Raw genomic sequence first — 25291 nt, 5'->3', positions numbered from 1 at the left:
CATTGCCTCTGAAGGAGCTGTCCTCAGCTATCAAGGCTGCGCCCAGTTCTAGGCTCATTGAGGCAGGTTCTGTTTGGGATTTAACTTTGTCTCCCACATAGCACTCAGCACCATGACCAGCACATAGTAGGCTCTCCATGACCTGCACATAGTAGGCTCTCCATTGCTATGTGTTTTATGAATGACCGTCCTAGAATAACAAAATAATAGAGTTGAGCAGTTTTCCAGAAATATCCATGTGAATGAGAGGCGTGGAGGGGCATTCAGCACTGGGGTCATGACTTTGAGCTTCGGGTCTATCTCCCAGTATTGGCATTGTTCTCTTCTCAGGAACAGCAGGACCCCAGCCAGTTGTACAAGTTCAGAATGCCCAGTCTTACCCCTCAGGCGTGTTGTAGAACTGAATTAGAGATGGAACAGCTGGAACGTGGGTATATGCCACATGTGGATTCCAGAGCGTTAGGCTAGACAGGAGAGCCTGGGTCAGGCTCAAGGCTCAGGCAGGAGGAGTGGGGTGATTCTATGAAGGAAGACACAGAGGATGACCAAGTCCAAAGGAGCACGACAAGGATGCTGCCGCATAGGGCAGCTGCATGGGTCCAGGCAGCAGGAGCAGACAGTGGGATCCATGCCACTTCAGTGTTGAGGTCCATCCCTCACGAAGCTGGGTGTTGCCTGCATCCCAGAGTGGGGCAGAGTCATCCGGGGCTAGTAATTACAGCAAGAGGCACTCTCAGAATTCTAAACATAAATAAAAAATCAAACCTAAGCTCACTTTTACTTGAATTTTATGTTTGATGTCACAGAAATTCTGGGACATTACACTTTAGCCTTTTAAAACAATATTTTAAATGTCAAACAATGTTATTTTTATGCTCCTTATAAGACTCTTGTCAACAAGTTAACACATATTATAAAATGGCCTTTGATCTATCATGTAGCTTGTTCTTTTTTTCTTGAAAACTGAACCACCACAAGTATATCTCATGACCCAAAATTGGGTCTTTGGACATTTGGCCAATGGTTGCCTGGTTCCTAAAGTTCTCATGAATTTTTCTCTTCTGAGTAAAACACTGACTTCTTTTCTCTTTCCCTCCCTCCTTTTCTCCTTCCTTCCTTCCTTCCTTCCTTCCCTCCCTCCCTCCCTCCCTCCTTTTCTCCTTCCTTCCTTCCTTCCTTCCCTCCCTCCCTCCCTCCCTCCCCTCCTTTTCTCCTTCCTTCCTTCCTTCCTTCCTTCCCTCCCTCCCTCCCTCCCTCCCTCCTTTTCTCCTTCCTTCCTTTCTTCCTTCCTTCCCTCCCTCCCTCCTTTTCTCCTTCCTTCCTTCCTTCCCTCCCTCCCTCCCTCCCTCCTTTCTCCTTCCTTCCTTCCTTCCTTCCCTCCCTCCCTCCCTCCCTCCCTCCCTCCTTTTCTCCTTCCTTCCTTCCTTCCTTCCTTCCCTCCCTCCCTCCCTCCCTCCCTCCTTTTCTCCTTCCTTCCTTTCTTCCTTCCTTCCCTCCCTCCCTCCTTTTCTCCTTCCTTCCTTCCTTCCTTCCCTCCCTCCCTCCCTCCTTTTCTCCTTCCTTCCTTCCTTCCCTCCCTCCCTCCCTCCCTCCTTTTCTCCTTCCTTCCTTCCTTCCTTCCCTCCCTCCCTCCCTCCTTTTCTCCTTCCTTCCTTCATTCCCTCCCTCCCTCCCTCCCTCCTTTTCTCCTTCCTTCCTTCCTTCCTTCCCTCCCTCCCTCCCTCCTTTTCTCCTTCCTTCCTTCCTTTCTTCCTTCCCTCCCTCCCTCCCTCCTTTTCTCCTTCCTTCCTTCATTCCCTCCCTCCCTCCCTCCCTCCTTTTCTCCTTCCTTCCTTCCTTCCTTCCCTCCCTCCCTCCCTCCCTCCTTTTCTCCTTCCTTCCTTTCTTCCTTCCTTCCCTCCCTCCCTCCCTCCTTTTCTCCTTCCTTCCTTCATTCCCTCCCTCCCTCCCTCCCTCCTTTTCTCCTTCCTTCCTTCCTTCCTTCCTTCCCTCCCTCCCTCCCTCCCTCCTTTTCTCCTTCCTTCCTTCCTTCCTTCCTTCCCTCCCTCCCTCCCTCCTTTTCTCCTTCCTTCCTTCCTTCCCTCCCTCCCTCCCTCCCTCCTTTTCTCCTTCCTTCCTTCCTTCCTTCCCTCCCTCCCTCCCTCCCTCCTTTTCTCCTTCCTTCCTTCCTTTCTTCCTTCCCTCCCTCCCTCCCTCCTTTTCTCCTTCCTTCCTTCCTTCCTTCCCTCCCTCCCTCCCTCCTTTTCTCCTTCCTTCCTTCCTTCCCTCCCTCCCTCCCTCCCTCCTTTTCTCCTTCCTTCCTTCCTTCCTTCCCTCCCTCCCTCCTTTTCTCCTTCCTTCCTTCCTTTCTTCCTTCCCTCCCTCCCTCCTTTTCTCCTTCCTTCCTTCCTTCCTTCCCTCCCTCCCTCCTTTTCTCCTTCCTTCCTTTCTTCCTTCCCTCCCTCCCTCCTTTTCTCCTTCCTTCCTTCCTTCCTTCCCTCCCTCCCTCCCTCCCTCCTTTTCTCCTTCCTTCCTTCCTTCCTTCCTTCCCTCCCTCCCTCCCTCCCTCCTTTTCTCCTTCCTTCCTTCCTTTCTTCCTTCCCTCCCTCCCTCCCTCCTTCCTTCCTTCCCTCCCTCCTTCTTTCCTTCCCTCCTTTCCGGTAGAAGTATACCTAAAATAGCCTTAGTACATTTTGCTGAATTTAATTAAATAGATTTCTTGGGGACTTAATTCTTAGGAAAATATAATACCATCTCTCCAATTCTTCTAAAACATAATAGAGCAAAAATTATCAGAAGGATAAAGTGTTTCTCCAGTGCTTAAGATTTAGATATTTAAAGCTGAAATAGTCTTTAGCGATTGTATCTTTCAAACTCTTCTCTTATGAGATGAGGAAACTAAGATTTCTAGGAACAATCCTCTGGCTTAACCTCCACTGGCAGTGCTGTGGATCTAACACAGCAGTTCAGAACGAATCACTGTATTGACCTGTGTCACTCATACTGTATAGGTCCATTTTATTGATAATGCTAGTGGTGACAAGAAGCGTTAAGATTTATATAGTCATTCATTGTGTCGTTTAAATGCTGCCAGGTGTTTGGAAAGCAACTTGGCAGTACATTTCAGGAGCAACAACAATGCTGATGCATTTTCATTTGCTCCAGGGAATGCTTCATAAGTAGATAATCTGAAATGTACAAAGTTGCAGCATTATTTATTAATACAATAGTGAAAGTACTTGAAACGAGGAAAATGAGATAACTTTTTAAAAAAGATAAAATATGATGTATCAATTAAAATAATAGCTATGACGGGTATGTAGTGATATGAAAAATATTTATGATATTAAAGTTTAAAAATACAGTATAATACTTTGATTAACAACTATACATTGAAAGGCTAGAAAGTGAACACTGAACCATGAAAATAATCTTGTTGCGTGGTGAAATTTTGTGTATTATTTTCTAGCACGGTGATTTTCATAATTACCATTTATTTAACAATTTTAATCAGGATTTAAAATTTTTGGCTTCATCTTTCAAAAAACAGCAGACTGCCTCTCACAATTAATATGTAAGAGCCGTAGAGAGTTGCTGGAAATTCTTGAAAGAGAAAATAAGTCAATTATTTAAAAAAAAGCATTCCGTTGTTATGCTTATGTCAGGCTTTCTCCATTTTTATGTCTTGTTTTAATTACTAATTTATTTGTTTTAATTGCTTATTTTAATGACTAAATTAACATCTAAATGAAATGTATTTTCTCTAATTTGTATCCCTCTTGATTTTATATAATCATAGATGTAGAATTTGAATTTTTATCTCCATCTCTAAAAATTCATTAATTCTGACTCCTCACAGAAAGAGACATAAACAGGCAAGTATTATTAGACTCATTCAACATAATAGGCCTGTTTGTGCTACCAGAGGAACTGCAGAATGTGGGTAAGATTAGAACTCAGGACGACTTTCTTTTCACTTCTTCAAGTAAACTCCACTGGATCCTTGACCTCAGCATCAATAATTCTCAATGCATTCTGTTTTATTCAATTTCTTTCAAGTGCCTCATGCACTAGTCCTCTCTGCCCTGAAACGGGGTAACTTTGGAAGGAAAAAGAAGCCCACTTCCTTGCGTCTTTCTCTTTTCTGTTCTGCACAGAGCCCCGTGCACTGCTGGACAGGAAGCACAGGGTGCTCTGACAGATGTCATGTCAGCCAGGAACAGGCTGGTCCCGGGGAAGTGGAGTCAGCCTGGGTCTCAGCTCCTGTTGTCCTGAGTTCACTGACTGCTGATAACCAGGACGGTGGCTGCAACTGCAGTGGGCCAGCAATAGCCCATGGGCCATCTCTAATCTGAGGCTGGATTTCACTTAGCACGTCAGTGAAAGCCGTGGAGGGAAACAGCCGTGTTTTTGTGTACAGTTGAGAGGGCAGAAACTGGCAGCTCGTGATGCCCACTGAAATGTTTTGTTTGGCCCACAGAGTGGTTTTTACAAACTAAAACCCAGATTTCTGGCGTCTCTTGAAAAACACAAAGATCTGGCAACAGCAAGGTCCTCATTTTCTCGCAGAGAGCAGAATTTGGCTGGAGCGAGGAAGCAGCTGGCCCCTCAGACAGGACATGGCTGACCAGTCCTGCAGCGACCCACACTTGCTGACTTCTAACCAGACTAACCTCTGAATTTGAAACCCTTTTAGTCCAGGAACAAAAGGGTGGCATAAAAACTCAATGTCTTCTGCAAGAACATTGCACATTGTGAGAAATTGTAGCACAGACTGTCCCTGTATCATCTGTATCCGTTTCTGTCTCTACCATTCCCGGGATCCTCTCTGTCCCCCTGTGTCATTATTTCATTTTATTCCTGGGTCATAGATGGTCTTTCTCTCTCCTTTTTTTTTGTAATTTTCTCTTTCTTGTCCTACTTTTCTCTCTCCTGCCTTTTCTTTTCTACTTCTCTTACTACAAGACAGAACAGAAAACCAAGTATTTTTTACTTACTTTTATTCTAACTTTTACCTCATAGACTATGATTTTATTTTTTAAAGTGGATGAGGCCAGGTGCAGTGGCTCACGCCTATAATGCCAGCACTTTGGGAGGCTGAGGCAGCCAGATCACTTGATGTCAGGAGTTCAAGACCAGCCTGGCCAACATGATGAAACCTAGTCTCTACTAAAAATACAAAAAGTAGCTAGACATGATGGCACACACCTGTAATCCCAGCTACTCAGGAGGCTGAGGCAGGAGAATCGCTTGAACCCAGGAGGTGGAGGCTACAGTGAGCTGAGATCACACCACAGCACTCCAGCCTGGGCAACAGAGAGAAACTCCATCTCAAAATAAAATAAAATAATAAATAAGTACAGTAGATGAGTATTTATACTTATGTCTTTAAAAGATCTGAGAAGAAATACAGTAGTGATTTAATCTTTCTGGCTCCAGAGCTACTATTTCCTGCAGGCTAAGGGTGATGTATTGTCACTCCTCCACCACAGGTATGCTCTGTCATGTGACAGTCAGGGAAGGCCTTCTCTGGAAAGGCCCTGACTACACAAGGTGGTGGGTGGATACAGTGATTAATAAAACACAGATTTCTACTCTTACGTAGCTTTCAGCCTGCATATAAAAGAAGTAGTTGTTTCAACGTAATACATTTTGCAACAGAGGTAATACAATGTGCAATGAGAACAAGGTGAGAAAGAAAGAAGAGGCTCACCATGAATTCCAGGTAGAGGCTTGCAGAAGAAACATTTCAGCAGTCCTTGAATATGGGAGAAAAGTAGGAAATGGTATAACAGGCAAAATGAAAAGGGTGGATAAATCCACATTTTAGGGGTAGACAGTGTGGTTAGCAGGTTGTTTTGGAAGGGGCTTGAAAAGTTTTGGCTGGAAGGTCTAGAGAAAAGATGGAGAGAGGTGTTCAGGAAAATTCCACCGTGGTGTAGTCTTTAGTTTGTAGCAAATGGAAAGGTATCCACCAAAATTAAAGCTATTGAAGCAGAAATAATGTAATAAAGGTTTATTGGAAGCCACATGCGAGAATCTATCTGGGAAAACGCACCAACAAAGTTGGACATGTTCCAGAATCTGTTACAAGCCAGAAGGCTTTCATAAGAAAGTTTAGGAGAAGAGAAGGGGACTCCTGACATCAGAGTTGTCCTTTATCATTAAGGAGTACAGTAAAGAGGTTACAATCATTGACTACAGATTGCAACACACAGGCTAGAATGCCTACATGCGAGACGATCATTAAAACTTCATGAGTCACAGACAAATCAGCATCCTTTTTAATGTCAGTAGATCACGTAGTAATCAGCACATCAATAGTTTCAAGCTCACAATAAGACTATTTACTTAGCCTCAAGATGTTACCATGACAAGAAAAAAAGATTTCTTCCCCCGGTGACTTAATTTGGAAGTGTGCCAAATGTGACCTGTAGGGTATCATTTCCCTCTTTTGATTAAAAAAATCTAATCATGGAGGCATTGATGATCAGTCTCTGCTTAGGTTACAGGGGTAGACTTCCTTCCTTCTTTCCTTCCTTCCTTCCTTCCATCCTTCCATCCTTCCTTCCTTCCTTCCTTCCATCCTTCCTTTCTTCCTTCCTTCCTTCCTTCAGTCCGTCCTTCCTTCCTTCCTCCCTCCCTCCCGTCCTTCCTTCCTTCCTTCCATCCTTCCTTTCTTCCTTCCTTCTTTCCTCCCTCCCTCCCTGCCTGCCTGCCTGCTTTCCTTCCTTCCTTCCTTCCTTCCTTCCTTCCTTCCTTCCTTCCTCCCTCCCTCCCTCCCTCCCTGCCTTCCTTCTGTCCTTCCTTCCATCCTTCCTTCCTTCCTCCCTCCCTCCCTCCCTCCCTGCCTTCCTTCTGTCCTTCCTTCCGTCCTTCCTTTCTTCCTTCCTCCCTCCCTCCCTCCCTCCCTCCCTCTGGGAAGGCTCATTCCCAAGCAGCCATGTCCCTGAGTGGGGAGAACAAACCTTGTCACTGCATGTGGGCCAGATTGCAAGCAACGCAGGGTAGACCATGACATGAAGTTACATGCTCTTCTCCTGAATAATAAATCAGTCTCCAGTCTCTGGACCATCAGTATTTTGGCCTTAACTGTTGAGGTATAGTTTACAAATTCTGGAGAATTTAGGTACAGAGAAAGGTAAATGTTTCCATTTTATTCACAAAAGCATACCCAATTGTTTTAAAATACAATTAGCTCCTTTATTTATAATTTTTAGAAATATATTTGCTATATTATAGTTTTGTTATTTTATTTGGAAATAACCATCTATTTAATGAGTGTCTATTATTTAAATTGAACATAACTTTTAAGATTGAAAATTACATTAAAAATTATTTATAAAAGTTTATCCCACTTATATTTACGTAATTTATTTACTTTTAACAGTTTACCTGGATTGCTCATGAAAATTGAGATATTAGACAAAGCTAGCCATTATTTCAAGTTATTTCCTTGCTAACCATTTTTATGGACTGCAAATGTCAGATGTTCGCTTAAGGAAGAAGTTTAAGGTTAAATGTATGGATATTTCACTAACAACTCAGAAGATACAGCTGTTTTCATTTAACCGACAAGATTAAATTAGTCTTACCTATCAAAAAATTACACAAAAATCCATCTGGTTTTGGCTGGGCTTGTAGTTTTATAACCTTTGTGCCAAACCCTGGCATTTAAAAATACCTAGCAGAGACAAACATCAAAATGTCTTCCAAGTGTAACGAGGCAAAAAGGTGTGCTGACAATTGTGAAGACATTTCTACTTTTATCCAATAATTTAAAAACCAGCTTGTTTATTAAAGATTTACTTAAGTCCTGTGAGTTTGGAAACTATTTGTCTTTACTAATTTATGAGTGCTCATTTGTTTATGTAGATTTGGTACTAGATAGACACAACATTTAATACATGCAGATAAGCATAAATACATCTAAACAGACACAAACACAAAGATTTCATAGCTTTCATTTTAGAATTTTAGTTCTGAGATAGTAATACAAACTCAACAACTGATAAAAGACAGCTGGATCCAAATTATATTTCTGACAAAATTTGGACCTATGCATATGGCTAACTTTTTTTGCCCCTGTGGGTAATCTAATGAAAGCTGCAGACCAAAAGTTTGGTTAGAGCCGTTTTCATGGAAGTTTGGTTTTTCAAAACTTCTCTTACCATTTTTTATAAGTTTCAAATGACTTAAAGTTTTAATGTTTGTATTTTAGCTGAAAACTGACCAAAATGTATAATAAAGACAAAATCTCCAAGTTGTCTTGAATTAGTAATATATCTATCTTTTGTTTGCTGGTCTTGTTTGATTAGGAAATGCAGGTGGGGAAATAATTTTAGCAGTTTCTTTTTCGGAGGGGTGTGCTTTTTTCTTTCAGCCTTTGTAGCAGAAAAAGCAAAATTTTTGTGCTAGACACAGATACATGATTGCTCTGAGCCTAAGGTTCTGATTTATTTGACCTGAGGGCCTAATTTTTCTAACCATTTATCTATCTTTTTCTTTTGGATTATTAATTGTCCGATTAAGGATTCCGTTTTAATGCGACTGGCTGAATCTGTTTTACCAATGCCAGTGGAAGATTGGGATCTTAAGTGGTGTGTGACAAAGCTTGCCACAAATCAGTTGGGGTCATTCATTAGTCTCAGTTTACAAAAAGCTTGTTGGATCTGTATTTTTATCATCTCAGTATTTTCATTCTCATGCTGTAGTTGTTCCATTTGCTCCTTCTGTTCCAAATTTATACATTTCTCTCTTTTGAGAGAGAAGGAAATGTGTGCGTTGTGAAATTCCAAAAATCTCTGCCTAAGAAATGTATGGGAACTGAGGGAACAAGCAGAGAGGGATGGGGAGCAGTTGGAGGTGAAAGGGACAGTGTCTCTGAAGTCTTTTTCAGTGCAGAGATAGTGCTGAATGTCCTTTTGTTTACCTCTTGAATGGAGACAGTTTTTTCTTTTCAAATTTCTTTTAGAAGCCTCTAGGCGCTACTGGAAGTAAGTGTCCCGTTCAATTTGCCTGATTCTAAATCCAGCTTTTTCCAGTTGTGTGCCCAAATAAACCATTTTAGGCATTTCAGAAGATCCCCGTTTTGGACGTTGCTGCTTGTGACCATGCCAGGTTAGGTGGGTCCACTCATCTAAGCACTTGCAGGTAAAAGAACCAAACTATTGTGCATAAAACCAGCTGGTGTTGATCAGAGGCAGTGCACACTCAGTCTGAGAAGACCTCCTTTCCAGCGTGATTGTTTTGGGAGAGACCAGCTATGTAGTGGAGCAAAAGTGTCCCTTGTGCAATCCCTAAGGGAAGGTGCTTTCGCCAGAAACCTCCAGGGAAAACTTCACGGCGCTATTTTACCCTGCCCTAGAATTTAACAAAAACCGTTACCTGGAATTTGTAACAGCGGCACTCATTCTGAGAAAGACATTGTACTTTCTAGCCAAGGAGAAAGCTAGCTTCAACAAAATCACAACTGTGCCCCAGATAGGAAGTTTGTTGATTTCAGGAAGAACTCATCTGTAGCACCCAGCAGGGGCATCAAGTTCACAATGGGTCTGTTGCCAGGATCTGCATGAAGGTTGAAAGTCGTGCTGATGGTCCAGGGAGGTCACTCCAAAGCCTACTGGCTACACCATAATGTTGGCGGAAATTAAGGCTGTTGAGGCAGAAATAATTTGATAAAAGGTTTATTGGAAGCCACATGTGAGGATCATCCCAGGAAGACACACCAACAAAGTTAGGAATGTTCCGGAGTCTGTTACAAGTTGGAAGTCTTTTATAAGAAAGCTTAAGAGAAGGGAAGGGACTCCTCATATCTGAGTTGTCTTTTTCATTGGAGGGTATGATACAGGCCCTACAATCATTGGCTACCAGTTGCAACAAACAGGCTGAAATGTCTATATGCAAGAAAATGAGTAAAACTTCTTGATTCAGAAACAGATCAGCATTTTTTCAATGTCAGTAGGTCATACAATAATCAGCCACATCAACCATTTGAGGGACTCATAGCAAGATTCTTTACCCAGGGACAAGATTCCACCATACATCACAAGACCTGGGTTAGAATTTTTGAGCTGGACCAAGCCACTGTTCTTTAGGAAAATAACTGTAACCAATAACAAAGGGGTTTGCAGAAGGTAAAGATTATAGACAAAACATCTACATTGGCTGCTTCATGTGCAGGTGAATGTGATGGAGGTCTTAAATTAAGGGAATGGCTTTGAAGACACAGAGGAGAAGTTGCTTTAAGTTACATTACGGGAGTAGAATTGATAACACTTGGCCTCACTGTCTACAGGCAGACGGGATTAAAGCAATTATCTCTGTTGGCGGGGGTTTTTCAAGCCTTGCTCCTGGGTAGGGAGATGTCTAACTCGGAAACTGAAGTGGGAGAGTGACAGATTGTGGAGCAGAAAACCAAAGCCGCTTTGAGGAAGGACGTATTGCAAGGTACATGTAGAGTTAATTCACTAATAGTTGATGTTTGAGTGCTTGCGGTGTGACTAGAAGTATCCTAACACTCTACATTCATTATATTACTTACTGAAATCCTTAGAAACTCTGTGAACTTGAGGACTTGATTCTTATTTTAAAGATTGGAGAAAGGAGGTTAAAAAACCTTTTTCTAAGTCACATAGCTGGTAGCAGGTAGTCCTGAGAGCTGAACTCAGCTTTGTCAAATTCCAAACTAAATAATTTCTAGAACTGCATCCAGGATGCAGCTGTAGCCTTGGTCACTGCAGTTTAAGATGGGGCTGAGGCCGTCATTCCATTACTGAGAAGGATGTCACAGCTTCAGACGCTGTGTTCACGGCTGTGAGTCCATCGTTAATATCACCTGGTTACTCCTGGTGGCCACTGCATTTGCCCTAAAATAAAGACTAGAAATGCAAAACATTGAGTCAGAAATGCAAAAAATGCTGACACAGCTGAGTCCTGTGGAACGATCTATTTCAAGGTTAGAGAGAACTGAGCTGTAAACCATCTGGACACTTTTTCGATGTGGATATTTAATCCTCTTTCCACTCTGCTCTATAGCATCTGTGTTTTCAGGTTTTCTCTGACTCAATAAATGCAGTGCTGGGAGCAGCACCCAGGTCTGTCTGATTCCAAATTAAATTATTCTTGGGTGAATTCAGGGCCCAGAGACAGGCTGTAGCCACTCTCACTAACAGCACCACCAGGCTCCTGCGTTCTTGTCTTTCTCACTGACCAGGAAGGGAGAATGTGATCATCTATTTATGTTAGATTTGATGTGTGCGCCCAGAGTTGCACATAGCATCCTCCTATAACAATCTTTTCAGTATTCGTCTTTTGTTGATTGTTATTCATCTTGTATATTTAGTTTTCTTTTTTATTATGAGTTTCATGTGGAGGTTGTATTCAAAATAACAGCCTCTGGATGTATTTATGCTTTCTACCAGTCATTTCTCTTCTATTGCTTGATAAATTGGGGGCATTCTATTATTTTATATCTTTCTTCCACCAACAGCCACCTTTTCTTCTCTGCATTTATTATCACATAGGTATTTATCTATTACAGGAAAAACAAACCAATCCTTTGGATATGTATCTCATCAGAAACATGCCTAGAATTTTGTAGGGATCATCAGACATGTAGCACAATTTTTTTAAAGTCAGCATAATGTTATTAAAAGTTGTGTTATTGATATAACTGGTAGCCCCAAGTAATGCAGAATGTGAAATATTGTATAAACCTATCTCTCTAGTAAGTATAAAAGTTGTAAGCAAAATATTAACAAGTGGAGTTCAGCTATGTACCAAAATCATAATATGCTAAAGTGAGGTTTAATGATTCCAGTAGCATTTAAATATCAGGAAATCAATCAACAAAATTCATTAGAACTACAAAATGATAGAGAAATCCTTATGATTAAGTCACTAGATGCTGAAAAAGGGATCTGATAAAGTTTATCAGCAGCTCCTAATAAAAATCCTTGGTAATGTAAGAATAAATAATTGCTTAAATATGCTAAAGGTTATTTACCAAGAACCAATCATCAGTGAAAACCATTCTAAATGGCAAACAATAAAACCATTTCAATTATAGTCAGGTATCAGGCAAGAATACTCACCATCACCATTAATATTTAATGCATTCTTGAAGAAGGTGCAACCAAATCAAATCATTGGAATAATAACTATAATAAAATTAAAAACTACATCCTTTTTCTCATAATAGAATTTTATTCCTGAAAAACCTAAAAGACATTAGTTTTTTAAAAACTTTTTTAATAAGAACATATCTTAATATGGCTAAATACAAGAAATATATTATGAAATCCAGAGCTTTTCTCTTTACCAATAAAAATACCTTGAAGTGAAAATGGAGAAAATATTCCATTCACAATAAGATCAAAAATATAAAAAGACTTAAATCTGACAAGAACTCCAGAAGACTGTATAAAGCAAACTATAAGATCTTGTTAAAGATTTGAAAAAATTAAAGAAATGGTATGCTATTAAATAAGAAAACGATATTTAAAATGTCAATTATTTGAAAATTGATATCAAACTTTAATACAATCCTAATGTGATCTCTGAAACAACGTTAGTGTTAAACACTTGGCAAAATGATCTGAATTGTCATATATAAGAATAAACACCTGAGTGTAGCCATGAAGCATTTCACCTGAAGTGAAAACACATAAGAAAGACATTATATTCAACTCAACAACAATAATAGCTAACACTTTGAGTAGTCATACCAGGCATTGTAATTACTTTATTAAATTTGTGTATCAATTATGAGGTAGGTACAAATGTTAGCTTCATTTTACAGAGACACAAAAATTGAGAAATTTTCAACATCTGTCATGGTGAATGGTATACACAGGATATAAATCACAGGTTTTCTGAGTCCATAGTCCAAGCTTAAAACCATCAAACTTTGCATAGGAGTACCAAAGAGAGTGGTGAAAAACTGGAGAATTTGGAAGAAGCAAGCTTCCAATATAAATAAGTATTTGACATGAGAAACACCAGGGGCAGGGTGACACACTTAGAACACAGTGCTGACATAACTAACGCTTCATCTACAAAGATGTAATGTCAGTTTCATTGTACAAATATACAAAACTAAGTTCCAACTGGATTAAAGGCTTAAACGTTTTTAAAAGTCTGTAATTTGGTTTCATAAAAAGAACTTTTAAATCAAAATAGGAAATCCTGAAGCTATAAAAGATAGCCATATTTATTTTGCCATATACAATTTTAAATTTTAACTTTAAAAAGACAAAATTAATAGACAAACAATGGACAATATTTACAATCCATTTAAGAAGTAAAAGGAGTACATCTATAACTGACAAGGAATTCTTTCAAATTGAGCACAAAAAGACAAATAAATAGTAGAAAATGAGCAAAAATATTTTAGAATTAATTAGTTCAGTCAAACCTGAAACCAAGGCCTGCTTTGCTTGGAAAATTGATCTTTGATTCAGAGAGCAAATATTTAGGAATGTGCTAGATGTTTTCTGCATTCATTATTTGCACTTGGTGAGAAGGTAGACGTACAGCTCAAAATTTCTGCAACCGCTGGGTGCATGGAGACTGGGGTGTTGAAACGCATGGAACTACAGCTGACTATGGCGGTGGTAAATTTAGCACCAAAATTCTCACTGTCTCAGGTGGTATTGTTAGCAATTGACCCTCCATCGAGGAATGTGACCCAGACTGATTTCTTCCAAACTGCAGAAAGTTGCATTCTTTCCTGGTTTCTTTTGGTATTATTTAATATCAGCCCCATTGTTGCCACCCCTGTAACATCTGAGGATGCAATCATTCATTTCTTCAGCAAACATCTAGGGAGCATCTATGATAACCCAGTCACTGTTAGGCACTGGGAATACAGCAGTGGCAAAACAAACTGAAATTTGCTTCTTGGCATCTGGTCCTGGCCATGAGACTATAAGGGGATTGGAATTACCCTCCTAACATAACTATAAAATAGGATAAAATGTGGAGAAAAAAATTAGTTTTCATATATGAGATAACAGGCAGTGCACAGCGATCCTTGAGAAAAGAAAAACAAATGAATGAACCATGCCATCCTGTGGACTTTCTGCGTGAATCTGGAATGTAGCACAAAGAGGAAAAATTCGAGACCAGCAATCTTGCCAAGTGAAGAAGACAGAAGTCAGAATTCAGGAAAAAAGATGAAAGAAGATGGCTACCATTTATGAGACAGAGTACCCCAAAGGAGGGAACTAACTAGAGAATACTCTTAAAATCTGTTTAAGTAATTACTTTTAACAGCAAAAACTGCAATTACTTTTGCACCGGCCTAATACATAGGTTTCCCTTTGAGACCTTGGTTAATTATTGATGTTTATGAAACACCAAATGGCAGAACAAAATAAAACTCCAAGGAAATAACAATTACAGGACTCTATTAGATGAAAGATTCCCAGCACTCATATGTTGTCAGGAATTATTTAAGTTTATTCTCGCCGTGAGACATTAAATGGAAACCCCAGGAAAGCAGTTTCTTTGGGATGAGGCTCAATTAGCACTAGAATATAGTCATGTGTCACATAATGGCATCTTAGTCAACAATAGATGTAGGATAGTGGTCCCCTAAGATGATAATATCATATTTTTATTGTATCTTTTCTATGTTTAAATATTTTTAGTTTTACAAAAATTACCACTGTGTTGCAGTTACCTACAGTATTCAGTACAGTAACATGATATTTACGTTTGTAGTCTTGGAACAATAGGCTATGCCATATGGCCTAGGTGTGGAGTAGGCTCTACCATCTAGGTTTGTGTGAGTACGTTCTGTAATGTTTGCACAATGGCAGAATCACCTAATGATACATTTCTCAGAACATAACAGATGTATTGTTAAGTGATGCAAGACTAATGGCCACTATGGAGCAACCCTTAAAACATCTTTTTAAAAAACCTTGAATAAGTCAAGTTAATCCACAGATAAGTAATTGTCTGTCATTAAAAGTCCAACAGTCTTTGAAGAAAAATAAAAAGTCCTAAATTCAACAAGAGAGAATTAAAAATATCTGGTGTTAATTTAAAAATAAAACGATATATACAAAGGAGCAGGTAAATGTGATTCATAATGAGGAGAAATATCAGTTGATAGAAACAGACCTGCAGATAATGAAGATAAGGGAATTAGCAGAAAAACACATTAAAACTGCTAAGATAAATGTATCCCAAATACTCAAGACTACAAGGAAAATCATGAACATGATGATAAGAGAAATTAAAGATTCTAAAACACCCAGATAAAATTTCTAGAGATTAAAAATTATTTTAAAATTCTCCAGATGAACATCAGATTAGATATCTCAGAAGAAAAGAAAAAACAACTAAATGTTAAGCAGTATCAATAAAAACTATTTAAAACCAAGAACAAAGAGAAACTTTAAAAAAAAAGCATGAACAGCATGTCAGTAAGCTGTTGGACAATATACCTGTCATTAACATTCCAGAAAGGGAAGAGAGAAAAGAAGATTAAAAAAACTTTTGAAGAAATAATGACTGAATTTCTTCCAGTTTTGGTAAAGAACTCGATAAACTCCATAAATACAATAACACAAAGAATATGATAATCAAGTTACTTCAGATGAGTGACAAATAGAACATCTTAATGGCAGCCAAAGAAGAGAGACAAGTTTGGAAGAACAAACCTAATAAAAACCGCTGACTCTTCAGCAGAAGTGCTGTGAGCCAGAGGACACTGGAGTGAGATCATTTAAAGTGCTGGGAGGGATAAAACACTATCAATCTGGAATTCTATATGCCATAGAAATATCTCTCAAAAATAAAGATTAAGAATTTCGTGTAGACCCAGCTACTCAAGAGACTGAGGCAGAAGGATCCCTTGAGCCTTTGATTTCAAGGCTGCAGTGAGCTATAATCATACCATGCACCCCAGCCTGGGTAACAGAGTGAGACCTTTTTCTCTAAGTATGTATATATATACACACCTATACTATGAGATAGCTATCCATAAACCTATACTATGAGAAATTTAAGGGAAGTTCTTTTGAGTTAGAAAAATTATACCAGATGAAAAGTTACCATCGACATGACAGAAGGAGGTATGCCAGGAATGATAAATGTTGTCAACATATGGCTAGGCTTTTGGTGGAAATTTTTTTAGAATTAATTAACTAGTTCTTTAAAATATTCCTCTTTTCCTCAAAGGGCCCGTTAAATATAATAAAATATGTCCAGCTCTTCTGAATGTAATCTCATGTAAGACCTCTGTCTGAAGCATTGTCCTACTCGAAATACTGACATGGAAAGCAAAAATATAAACATATAAAACCTTTGGAACATGTTAGAACTTTTTTGAGCAGTAGTGGCATTAAGAAATCTGATCTAATATAGGGTGGAATACAACTGACAGTTTAAAGGACAGATTTCCTGTATCATTATGTCTACAAGCTTCTCTTAATACCCCTGGAGAATTTTGAATTGTGTTTAAAAGGAAAGATTTCAATTATAAGCTATCTATGTTATCTAATTTTAATATAAGGACATAGATTAAAATTAAATGGATTTTAAGACCAGATAGAGTGGCTCACGCTTGTAATCCCAGCACTTTGGAAGGCTGAGGCAGGTGGATTACCTGAGGTCAGGAATTCAAGACCAAGCTGGCCAACATGGTGAAACCTTGTCTCTACTAAAATTACAAAACTTAGCCAGGTGTGACGGTGGGTGCCTGTAATTCCAGCTGCTCGGGAGGCTGAGGTAGGAGAATCGCTTGAACCCAGGAGGTAGAGGTTGCAGTGAGCTGAGATCATGCCACTGAACTCCAGCTTGGGCGACTGGGTGAGACTCCATCTCAAAAAGTAAATAAATAAATAAATAAATGGATTTTAAGAGCTATACCATCCAAACCCTAATCAATGAAAATCTTGAATAGCTATGTTAATATTAGATAAAATAGACAACAAGGAATATTACCAGAAATAAGAAAAAATGTTTCATAATAATAAAGGAGTAAGTTTATTAAGAAGACTTAAGAATCCTAAAGATATATGCAGCTAGCATTGAGCTACAATATTTGAAGGAATAATTGGTTGAACCAAAAGTGGAAATAGACAAATCTGTAATTAAAGTTGTAGATCCCAACAATCCTCTCTGAGTAATTGATAGACCATGTAAAAAAATTAATAAGGATACAAAAGTCTTGAAAGCACTATTAACCAAGTTAGCTTAATTGACATTTCTGCATCACACCATGCATCAATAGAAAAGAGCACATTCTTTTGAGTGCACGTGAAACATCCACCAGGGTAAATCATATGCTGGGCCATTAAACAAGTCTCAATATATTTCAAAGGATAGAAATCATACAAAGTATGTTCTTTAACAGAAACAAACTAGAAATCAATTCCAGATAAAAATATCTGAAATATATCTTGATAATTGGAAATTGAACAACGTATTTCTAAATAACAAATCAGCCAAAAAAGAAACTGGATGTATTTTAAATGAATGAAAATAAAAGCAATAATGTCAAAATTTATGGTATGCAACTAAGCAGTACTTAAAGGGAAATTTATATCTTTAACTGTTCATATTAGATCTAAGCTTTCACTTCAAAAAACTAGAAAAGAATATTTTAATCCCCAAGTACACAGAAGAAAAGTAATAAAAGAGCAGAAATCAACTACATAGAAAACAGAAAAATATTAGAAAAAATGACCAGCTGGTTTTTGGAAAAGATCAGTAAAATCAATCAAGAGCAAAGACAATAGAAAAAAATGATATCAGACACCAAGTAAACATATTAATAATTTGGACAACATAAATGAAACAGAAAAGTCCTCAAAAGACATACATTTTTACAGTTCATCAGTGAAGAAACAAGTAACCTGAATAACTGGATGTTGATATAATAAATTGACTTAGTAGTTTAAAAGCCCCACATATTAAAATTCAAGGCCCAAATTGATTCACTTGATCAATTCTACCAAACATTTATGTAAGAAATAGTACTGATTCTCCAAAAACTTATTAGACAAATACAAGAGAAGGAAGACGTATTTCCCAAGTCCATTTCTTAGGCCAGTATTACACTGAAATGAAATCCAAACCAGTTAAAAGAAAATAAAACCATACATGACTTTCCCTCATGAATACAGATGCAAAAATCCTAAACAAAATATTAATAAATTGAATCCAACAATATATAAAAGGGATAATACAGCATGGTCAAATAGCTTATCCCAGCATGCAAGGTTGGTTTAACATTTGAAATTAAACGATGTAATTTACCATATTGACAGACTAAGACTAAAAAAGTGAACAACGTAATCATCTCAATAAATGCAGAACAATCATTTGAGAAAATAAAGCACAGATTCATCATAAAAACTCTGAGCAAACTAGAAATAGACAAGAACATCTTTAACCTGATAAAATAAATCTATTAAAAATACTGTAAATATCATACTAAATGAAGAAGAATGAAGGCTTTCTCCTTAAGATTAGGAACCAAGCAAGGCTGCTCACTCTCACTACTTCTACTCAGCATTGTTCTGGCAGTTCTCTAGAGTGCAATAAGGCAACCAAAAGAAATAAAAAAGCATCTAGTTAGAAAAGAAAGGAAAACCTGTATACACAGAAAATATGATTTTGTAGAAAATTCTAAGAAATATACAAAAAATATCTACCGGAACAAATAATTACATTTATCAGTGCTACAGAAAATAAGATCAAACTACCCAAATGAATTTTGCAGATTAGTAATAAACAATTGGACATTTAAGTTAAAATATATATGTATTTTTATATATAGAAAGCATCTGTTATAGTAAATACTTGGGAATAAATTTAACAAAATATGGGCAAAATCTGTATGCCAAAACTATAAAACATTGCTGAGAGAAATTAAATATTACAACAATCTTCCTTTCAAGGTGTTTACATTCTAATGAAGAAAACAGGGAATATTTAAGATAAATAAGTTAAAAATGTAAAATATGTGTTAATATGATTAGATCTAGAGAAATAAATCAGAAAGGGGTTGTAAATGTTGGAGGCAAGGCTATTAATATCTAGATGTATTAGCCGTTGAAGGACATGGAAGGCCTCACTTAGAAGCTGCCTTGAGAAAAAAGCGAAAAGAAATGAAAGGTCAAGGGCATATCAGGCAGAAGAAAGAGGAAGTGCAAGGACCTTGAGAATGGCGCATAAGTGGCTTGCTCTCGGGTGGACAGAGACTGCGTGGCTGGAGTGGACGGGACTGGACAGGGGAAAATAATGGGAGATGGACACGAGAGCTGAGGGGAACTGGGCCCAGCAGGGTCGCCTGGCCAGTCAGGACTTCGGCTTTTACCGGAGCTGGGATGGGAAGCTGTGGGAGGAGCTTCCAGGGGAGGGATGTGATTTACGTGTTTGAGAGATGGCCCTGACCCCCTGGGAAAGCAGATACAAGGCCACTGCAGTGCCTCAGAAAAGAAGGCACACACATTAGACGAGGGTAACGGTGGTGGGAAAGAGAAGAAATGGTTCCAAACCTATTGTGAAGGTAAACCAATGGTATTTTCTGACCACCTAGATGTAGGCTGTGTAAACATAGGGACAGAGAAAAAAGATAGCCAAGGGTTTGGCCTAACAAGCTAGTGGGGTTGCCACTATCTGAGAAGAAGAAAAAGGTTACAGGAGCTGGAGGGGTGGGAGTGGAGTAGAAGGGGTTTGGCTTGTTGCCATTGACCTGAGGAGTCCATGTGACACTCAAGTCGAGATGTCAGGGAGGCGGTTGGCCAGACAAGTCTGAAGTTCAAGCCCACCTGCAGGCTCAGGTGGTCTGGGCTGGAGACGTGAATGTTTGACTCCTCAGCTGGTGATGGTTTTTAGAACCATGAGACTGGATAACACCACCTAGGGAGTGAGGAGATCCAGATAGCAATCCTTCAGCACACCAACATTCAGAGTGCAGGTAAATGGAAACAAGCACAAAATAGCATGAAAAGAACCAGCAAGGAGGTAGGAGAAAAGCAGGGGATGAGTGTCCTGGAAGCCAGGTACAGTCAGGGCTTCGAGGAGGAGCGGCTGGTCAGCTGCGTCAAGTAAGATGACAGCTGAGAAATTATGACATTTAGCAAAGTGAGTCTGTGATGACCTTGAGAAGACCAATTGTGGTCGAGTGGTGAGGGTGAGAGCATGACAGGCGGGAGTTCAAGAATGAATAGGAGGAGAAAAATGGAAGCACGGAGAATATTTTCAAGGGGAAGTAGATAGTTTTCTAAAGATAAAATCAACATTGTCTAAACCGTGTATAGTAAGAATGAAATGTACCCATAAGCAGAGAAACGGAAACTAAATTATCAATGGAGCACCACTTTACATCTATAGGAGGGTCAAAATTGAAGAAAAAGCACCCTGTGCTTCCAGAGAAGGGAAGAAAACATCCGTTCATCTGTAGTGGGAGTGCACATTCCAAAAACATTTTTGAAAGCAATTTGGCAATACCTATTTAATTTTAAAACTTGTAAATTGTCCATTTCACCCTTGGATATCTATCCTATACAAAAATGTGAAAATCATACATACATCAACAAAGACATAGATCAAGGTCTTTATTACGACATTGTTTATGGTAACAGCTCGCTGGAAATGCTTATAATCTCTTCTCATGATTCACAGCTTCTGTATTGCCAAATTCACCCCTGTGATCAAATGTATTAGTGAGCCCCAAGGTGCTAATCACAGCACCTTTGCCTGCGTTCTCAGGCATCGTGTCAAAATATGTGAGTTGTCCAATGTTGGCATTCCCAGCTGCAGCAGATCAAAGCACTATTCTGCTTTCTTGTTTCAGCTTTCCTGCTGTGAATGACTGTCCTTTTCTGTTCTTCTATTTTGCGCTCCATTTTTTGCATGTTTGTGCTTTACGCTGGTGATCTCACTGTTGAAAGCCAGCCCCAGGCTTAGGGAGGAAGTACTGTCTCCTGTTCCTAAGTGCAAGAAGGCCGGGAGCACCTTATGGAGAAGATGCATCTTTGAGATAAGCTTTGCTTAGGCATAAGTAATATGCTGTTGAGTCCAGTGCCATGAGTCCAGTGTTTCTGAATCAGTAATATTATTCAATAAGATGTCTTTAAAAAGAAAGACACAGGCTGGGCATGGTGGCTCACCCCTGTAATCCCAGCACTTTTGGAGGTCAAGGCGGGGGATCACGAGGTCAGGAGATCGAGATTATCCTGGCCAACATGGTGAAGCCCCGTCTTCACTAAAAATACAAAAATTAGCTGGGCTCAGTGGCACGTGCCTATAGTCCCAGCTACTCAGGAGGCTGAGGCAGGAGAATCACTTGAACCAGGGAGTCGGAGGTTGCAGTGAGCTGAGATCACGCCACTGCACTCCAGCCTGGCAACAGAGACTCCATTTCAAAAAAAGAAAAAAGAAAAAGAAGACACATAAAACAAGGTTATCTATTTGACTGAAATGTTGTGACCAGAGGTTCAAAGGAACCTAACCTTGAGTGTCTCCCAGGAGCTAGGGCTCAGTATCCACTAGCTCCACATGCACTAGTGTTCATGATGACTTTAGAGAACAAAGCTACCATAAATAACAAGAATGGATTGTCTTGCTTTGGTGAGAATTGAGTGAGTGAATTAAAGTATTTCCCAAGATGTGCATCATGGGATATTATGAAATCTTTAAAGATCACTACTAAATCAAAGGAACCCGAGTCCTTGGAGTCATTTCCCTAAGATATCGCTGCGTGAGAAGACTAAGGTGCAGAGGTGCATAATGTGATGTCATTTCTAACCACGTCACCTCTCTCTGTGATTTCATGTGGTTGCCTGAGCATACATAGAGTGATGTCCTCCAGGTCAGCAATGGGGGCCCTGAGGGCGGGTGTGGGCATCTGTGTAGCAGTGTGCTTGCAGTGCAGAGGGCAGAGGCAAATAAAAGAAACCAGCGCAATTGACGGCATCGTTTACGTGGGATGACGTTTGTACTAGGAAGAAATGTGAAGGGAAAAGTCATAGTTAGTCTTCTATCTCCTGACTTGTAGGGATGCCCATGTTGGAAAAAGAGCAAGTTGCAAAATAATGTGTATAATGCAATTCTATTCTAGTAACAACTCTGCTTATTATGTGCGTCTAAGAATGAATGAGAAGAAGCTTTTTAAACATATCAACAGGTTGAGAGTCTTGTAGAAAAGTTTACTTTTTAATGCTTCTTTCTTTCTTTCTTTCTTTTTCCTTTTTGAGACAAAAGTTTCACTTTTGTGGCTCAGGCTGGAGTGCAATGGCCTGATCTCAGCTCACTGCAAACTCCACCTCCTGAATTCAAGCAATTCTCATGCCTCAGCCTTCCAAGTATCTGAGACTATGTGCCACTACACCTGGCTAATTTTGTATGTTTTTTAGTAGAGATGGGGTTTCACCGTGTTGGCCAGGCTGATCTCAAACTCCTGACCTCAGGTGATTCACCCACCTCAGCTACCCAAAGTGCTGCGCTTACAGGCATGAGCCACCGTGCCCGGCCTTTATTACTTATTTCTTTTGGCTTGTCTCAGTAAGTGCAATAAATATGTTTTGCTGAAATTTGAAAAAAAAAATACAAATGTGAAAAAACTAAATATTGTTTAGCTAACAAAGAAAGGAGATAGCCATTTTAATGGCTAATTCATTTTGAAAATGGCACTAGCAGACACAATTTCATTACAAAATTCTGACTTGTTATATGTAACGCTTTAAAATCCTTTGTCTATTTTTTCTTTTAGGAATCATTAAGAGCCATCAGATACGAAATATCTCCAGATAGAGAGTATGCGCTTTTTTCATACAATGTGGAACCAGTGAGTATTATCCTTTTCTGCCTACAAAAGAATTGTTTCTTTATGCAAATGTCTCATTAAGTGTATTTCCTTGAATCTTCTATACTTAGTGATCTTTGAATCCTGAAATATTTTGTGCATCCTGGAAGTCTCTTTTGCATATCATACTGCCATCTAGGAGAGAGGAAAGGCATAAAAATCTGCTTGGCAGGGGAAAAAGGCCACATACTTTAGAGGCTTTTTCATAGACTTTTCTTAGGAAGATGGTGAGAACTTGTCTCTTCATAGACATGAATCTTGCCCTTTTGTGCAATTATTTTTCTGGCCATTTTTTCAATGAAACCATAAAGTTTATCCTAAGAACAAAAAGCAACTGGGGTTCTCCTTAAACTGAAATAATGTGTTCATTATCTCCCGGCCATCATAGCGTTCTAGTGAAGAGCTGAAGCTATCACTTCCATTACATAAATGCATATTTTTAGCACTTCCCGTGTACATGAGCATCCCATAAAATTTCACCAGAATTTTCTGTAAAATCTCACTGTGCTTCAGCAGGAGTCTAAAACTTCCTAAGCCAGGGTCTTCCTTCTTCTTCTTCTTCTTTTTTTTTTTTTTTTTCATTTAGCATGCTGGTATTTCAAATTTCATTTTGGCTCTTTAATTTTAAATAAGCTAGAAGGTGAAATTTATATAATTGAAGAAGATGTTCAGTTTGCAAGAGATAAGCAACTTTAGAATTGTATGTTTTAAGAACTTTACTCTCTGGCAAATAAAATATAGAGTCTACTACCGCCGTTCTGAGACCATTCAAATTAGAGGTTCTTGATGCTTCTGTGAGGTATAATGATTCGTGCATTTTAACTCAGGTCAGAATGGCTATATGGTGCATTTGAGAGAATCTTCTCTGGCATGAGAGGGGCAAACTTTTTGGTTTATATCCACTGGGAAAGCTGGGGTATTGGTTTGTATGACGATGCAAGTTCAATTCTGAATTCTTAAACTTTCTTTTGGAAGTTGATTGGACAACTAGATTATTGGAGATTTCAACCTTATTCTTCCAACTACAGATTCTTTGGATTGTGTTTCAGTCTTCAATTTTTCCATTTTTAAACATCCATTCTATAAAAGTTTTCATTTTTTCCATCCAAATTCTTTGAAACAATTGGGCATCTTTATGTCTTTGACTGGGATCAGTTGGTGAACTTGACATTCTAAAAGGCTTGGGAGTCTGCATTATGTAGACACGGCCTTAAACTTGCCTCTTTCAGCTTCAGGCACCTGGGTGTGATGTTCACAGATCATAGACTATTTCAGCTTCCTTCATCACCCTTGAAAACCACCAAAAATATAATCTCCACACTCATATAAAAGAAAAATGTTAGCAGATATTTGAAAGGCTTTCATGGATGTGTTCTGGGTTGCCCCAGGAGGCACAGCTAACACCTGAGTTAGAAAAGCCTAGAAAAACAAATTGATTTCAGGTTGTCTTCCCAGAGAATCTTTTAATCATTGGAGCACTCCAACAGTGGGATAAAGGTAATGAGAATTCTGCTCCTAGAAGCCTCAAAACAAAGCGAGGTATTTGTTCTCCAGAATGTGACAGAGGGGTTCTCACACCGGTGTGATTGGAAGAGGCATGCTCTCGACAGTGGTTCTGTGGTTCTGTGCATGATACAATTCTCCACCAATTTCTTCTGCTTCCCAACGCTCTGTTTGAAAGACCGCCCTGGGGTCCCATTGGACCCGAAACCATTTCGATGGAGATCATTTTGCTGAAGATGAGTCTTCACCATGTAGAGCACTGGCTGTAAACAGGAACCTTGAAATGACCCTTTCTCAGCAGACAGCACTCATCCGTGTCTGGAGTAAGACTCTTGGATTTGTTTTCTTAACTGAAGGAAAACCTGGAAAGTTTGAAGTGTGTTTAGAAAACCATAAAAATGATAAAATATTGAAAACATAAAAAAGTCTATAGAAACAAATACTTTTAACTTAAATGAAGTAATTAATTCTTAATAGTTTTCACTACCAAGCAGTTACTGTACACATGACTGTTCAACCAAGTATTCTCTGTTCTTCTGGAGGAAAAATCATAAGGGAAAAAGGCTGGGATTATGCGTGAGAATTTGGAGTTAGATATTAGGAAGATCTTCCTAACTAGATAAACTAAAATGTAAGTAATTTTAGAAAAGGAAGGTGAGTTTCAACGGAAGAGTCTAGGTCTGTGATTCTGGAATAAGTGGAATAGACCAGGACTTCCTAATCAGTATTTAGTATCAGTAATTATTGTCACTAGTACTGTATTAATAGTCTAATCAATAATATTATATTATCCATCGGTATTCTTTAAAAACAGTTAAAGGTTCCATATTCAAATAAATTTGAGAACTCTAGTTAAACAGTTAGATAAGTTTCTTGAAGTTCTTGACATTCTCTTGATGGTTACACAGTACTTTCCGAGTGGTTATTACAACATGTGATTCCAATCTAATTATAAGGAAACTAGAAATTTTTTATTTG

The 25291-nt window shown here is 38.9% G+C and overlaps 1 protein-coding gene across 5 annotated transcripts in view; it reads left to right on the top strand.

Annotated features, from left to right (window-relative positions):
• Window positions 1–25291, top strand: part of DPP6 (dipeptidyl peptidase like 6) — a 1138230-nt gene that overhangs the window by 798259 nt on the left and 314680 nt on the right. For all 5 annotated transcript variants that reach the window (XM_064368693.1, XM_064368763.1, XM_064368675.1 and 2 more), the window contains exon 5: window positions 22718–22792. In XM_064368693.1, coding sequence (XP_064224763.1) covers window positions 22718–22792 — 75 coding nt within the window. The remainder of the gene's footprint in view (window positions 1–22717; window positions 22793–25291) is intronic.

This window comes from Aotus nancymaae, unplaced genomic scaffold (assembly GCF_030222135.1).
Source record: "Aotus nancymaae isolate 86718 unplaced genomic scaffold, 86718_ANA_hifiasm-v0.15.2.pri h1tg000002l, whole genome shotgun sequence".
Classification (NCBI taxonomy): domain Eukaryota; kingdom Metazoa; phylum Chordata; class Mammalia; order Primates; family Aotidae; genus Aotus; species Aotus nancymaae.
This window is presented reverse-complemented; position numbering and strand designations above follow the sequence as displayed.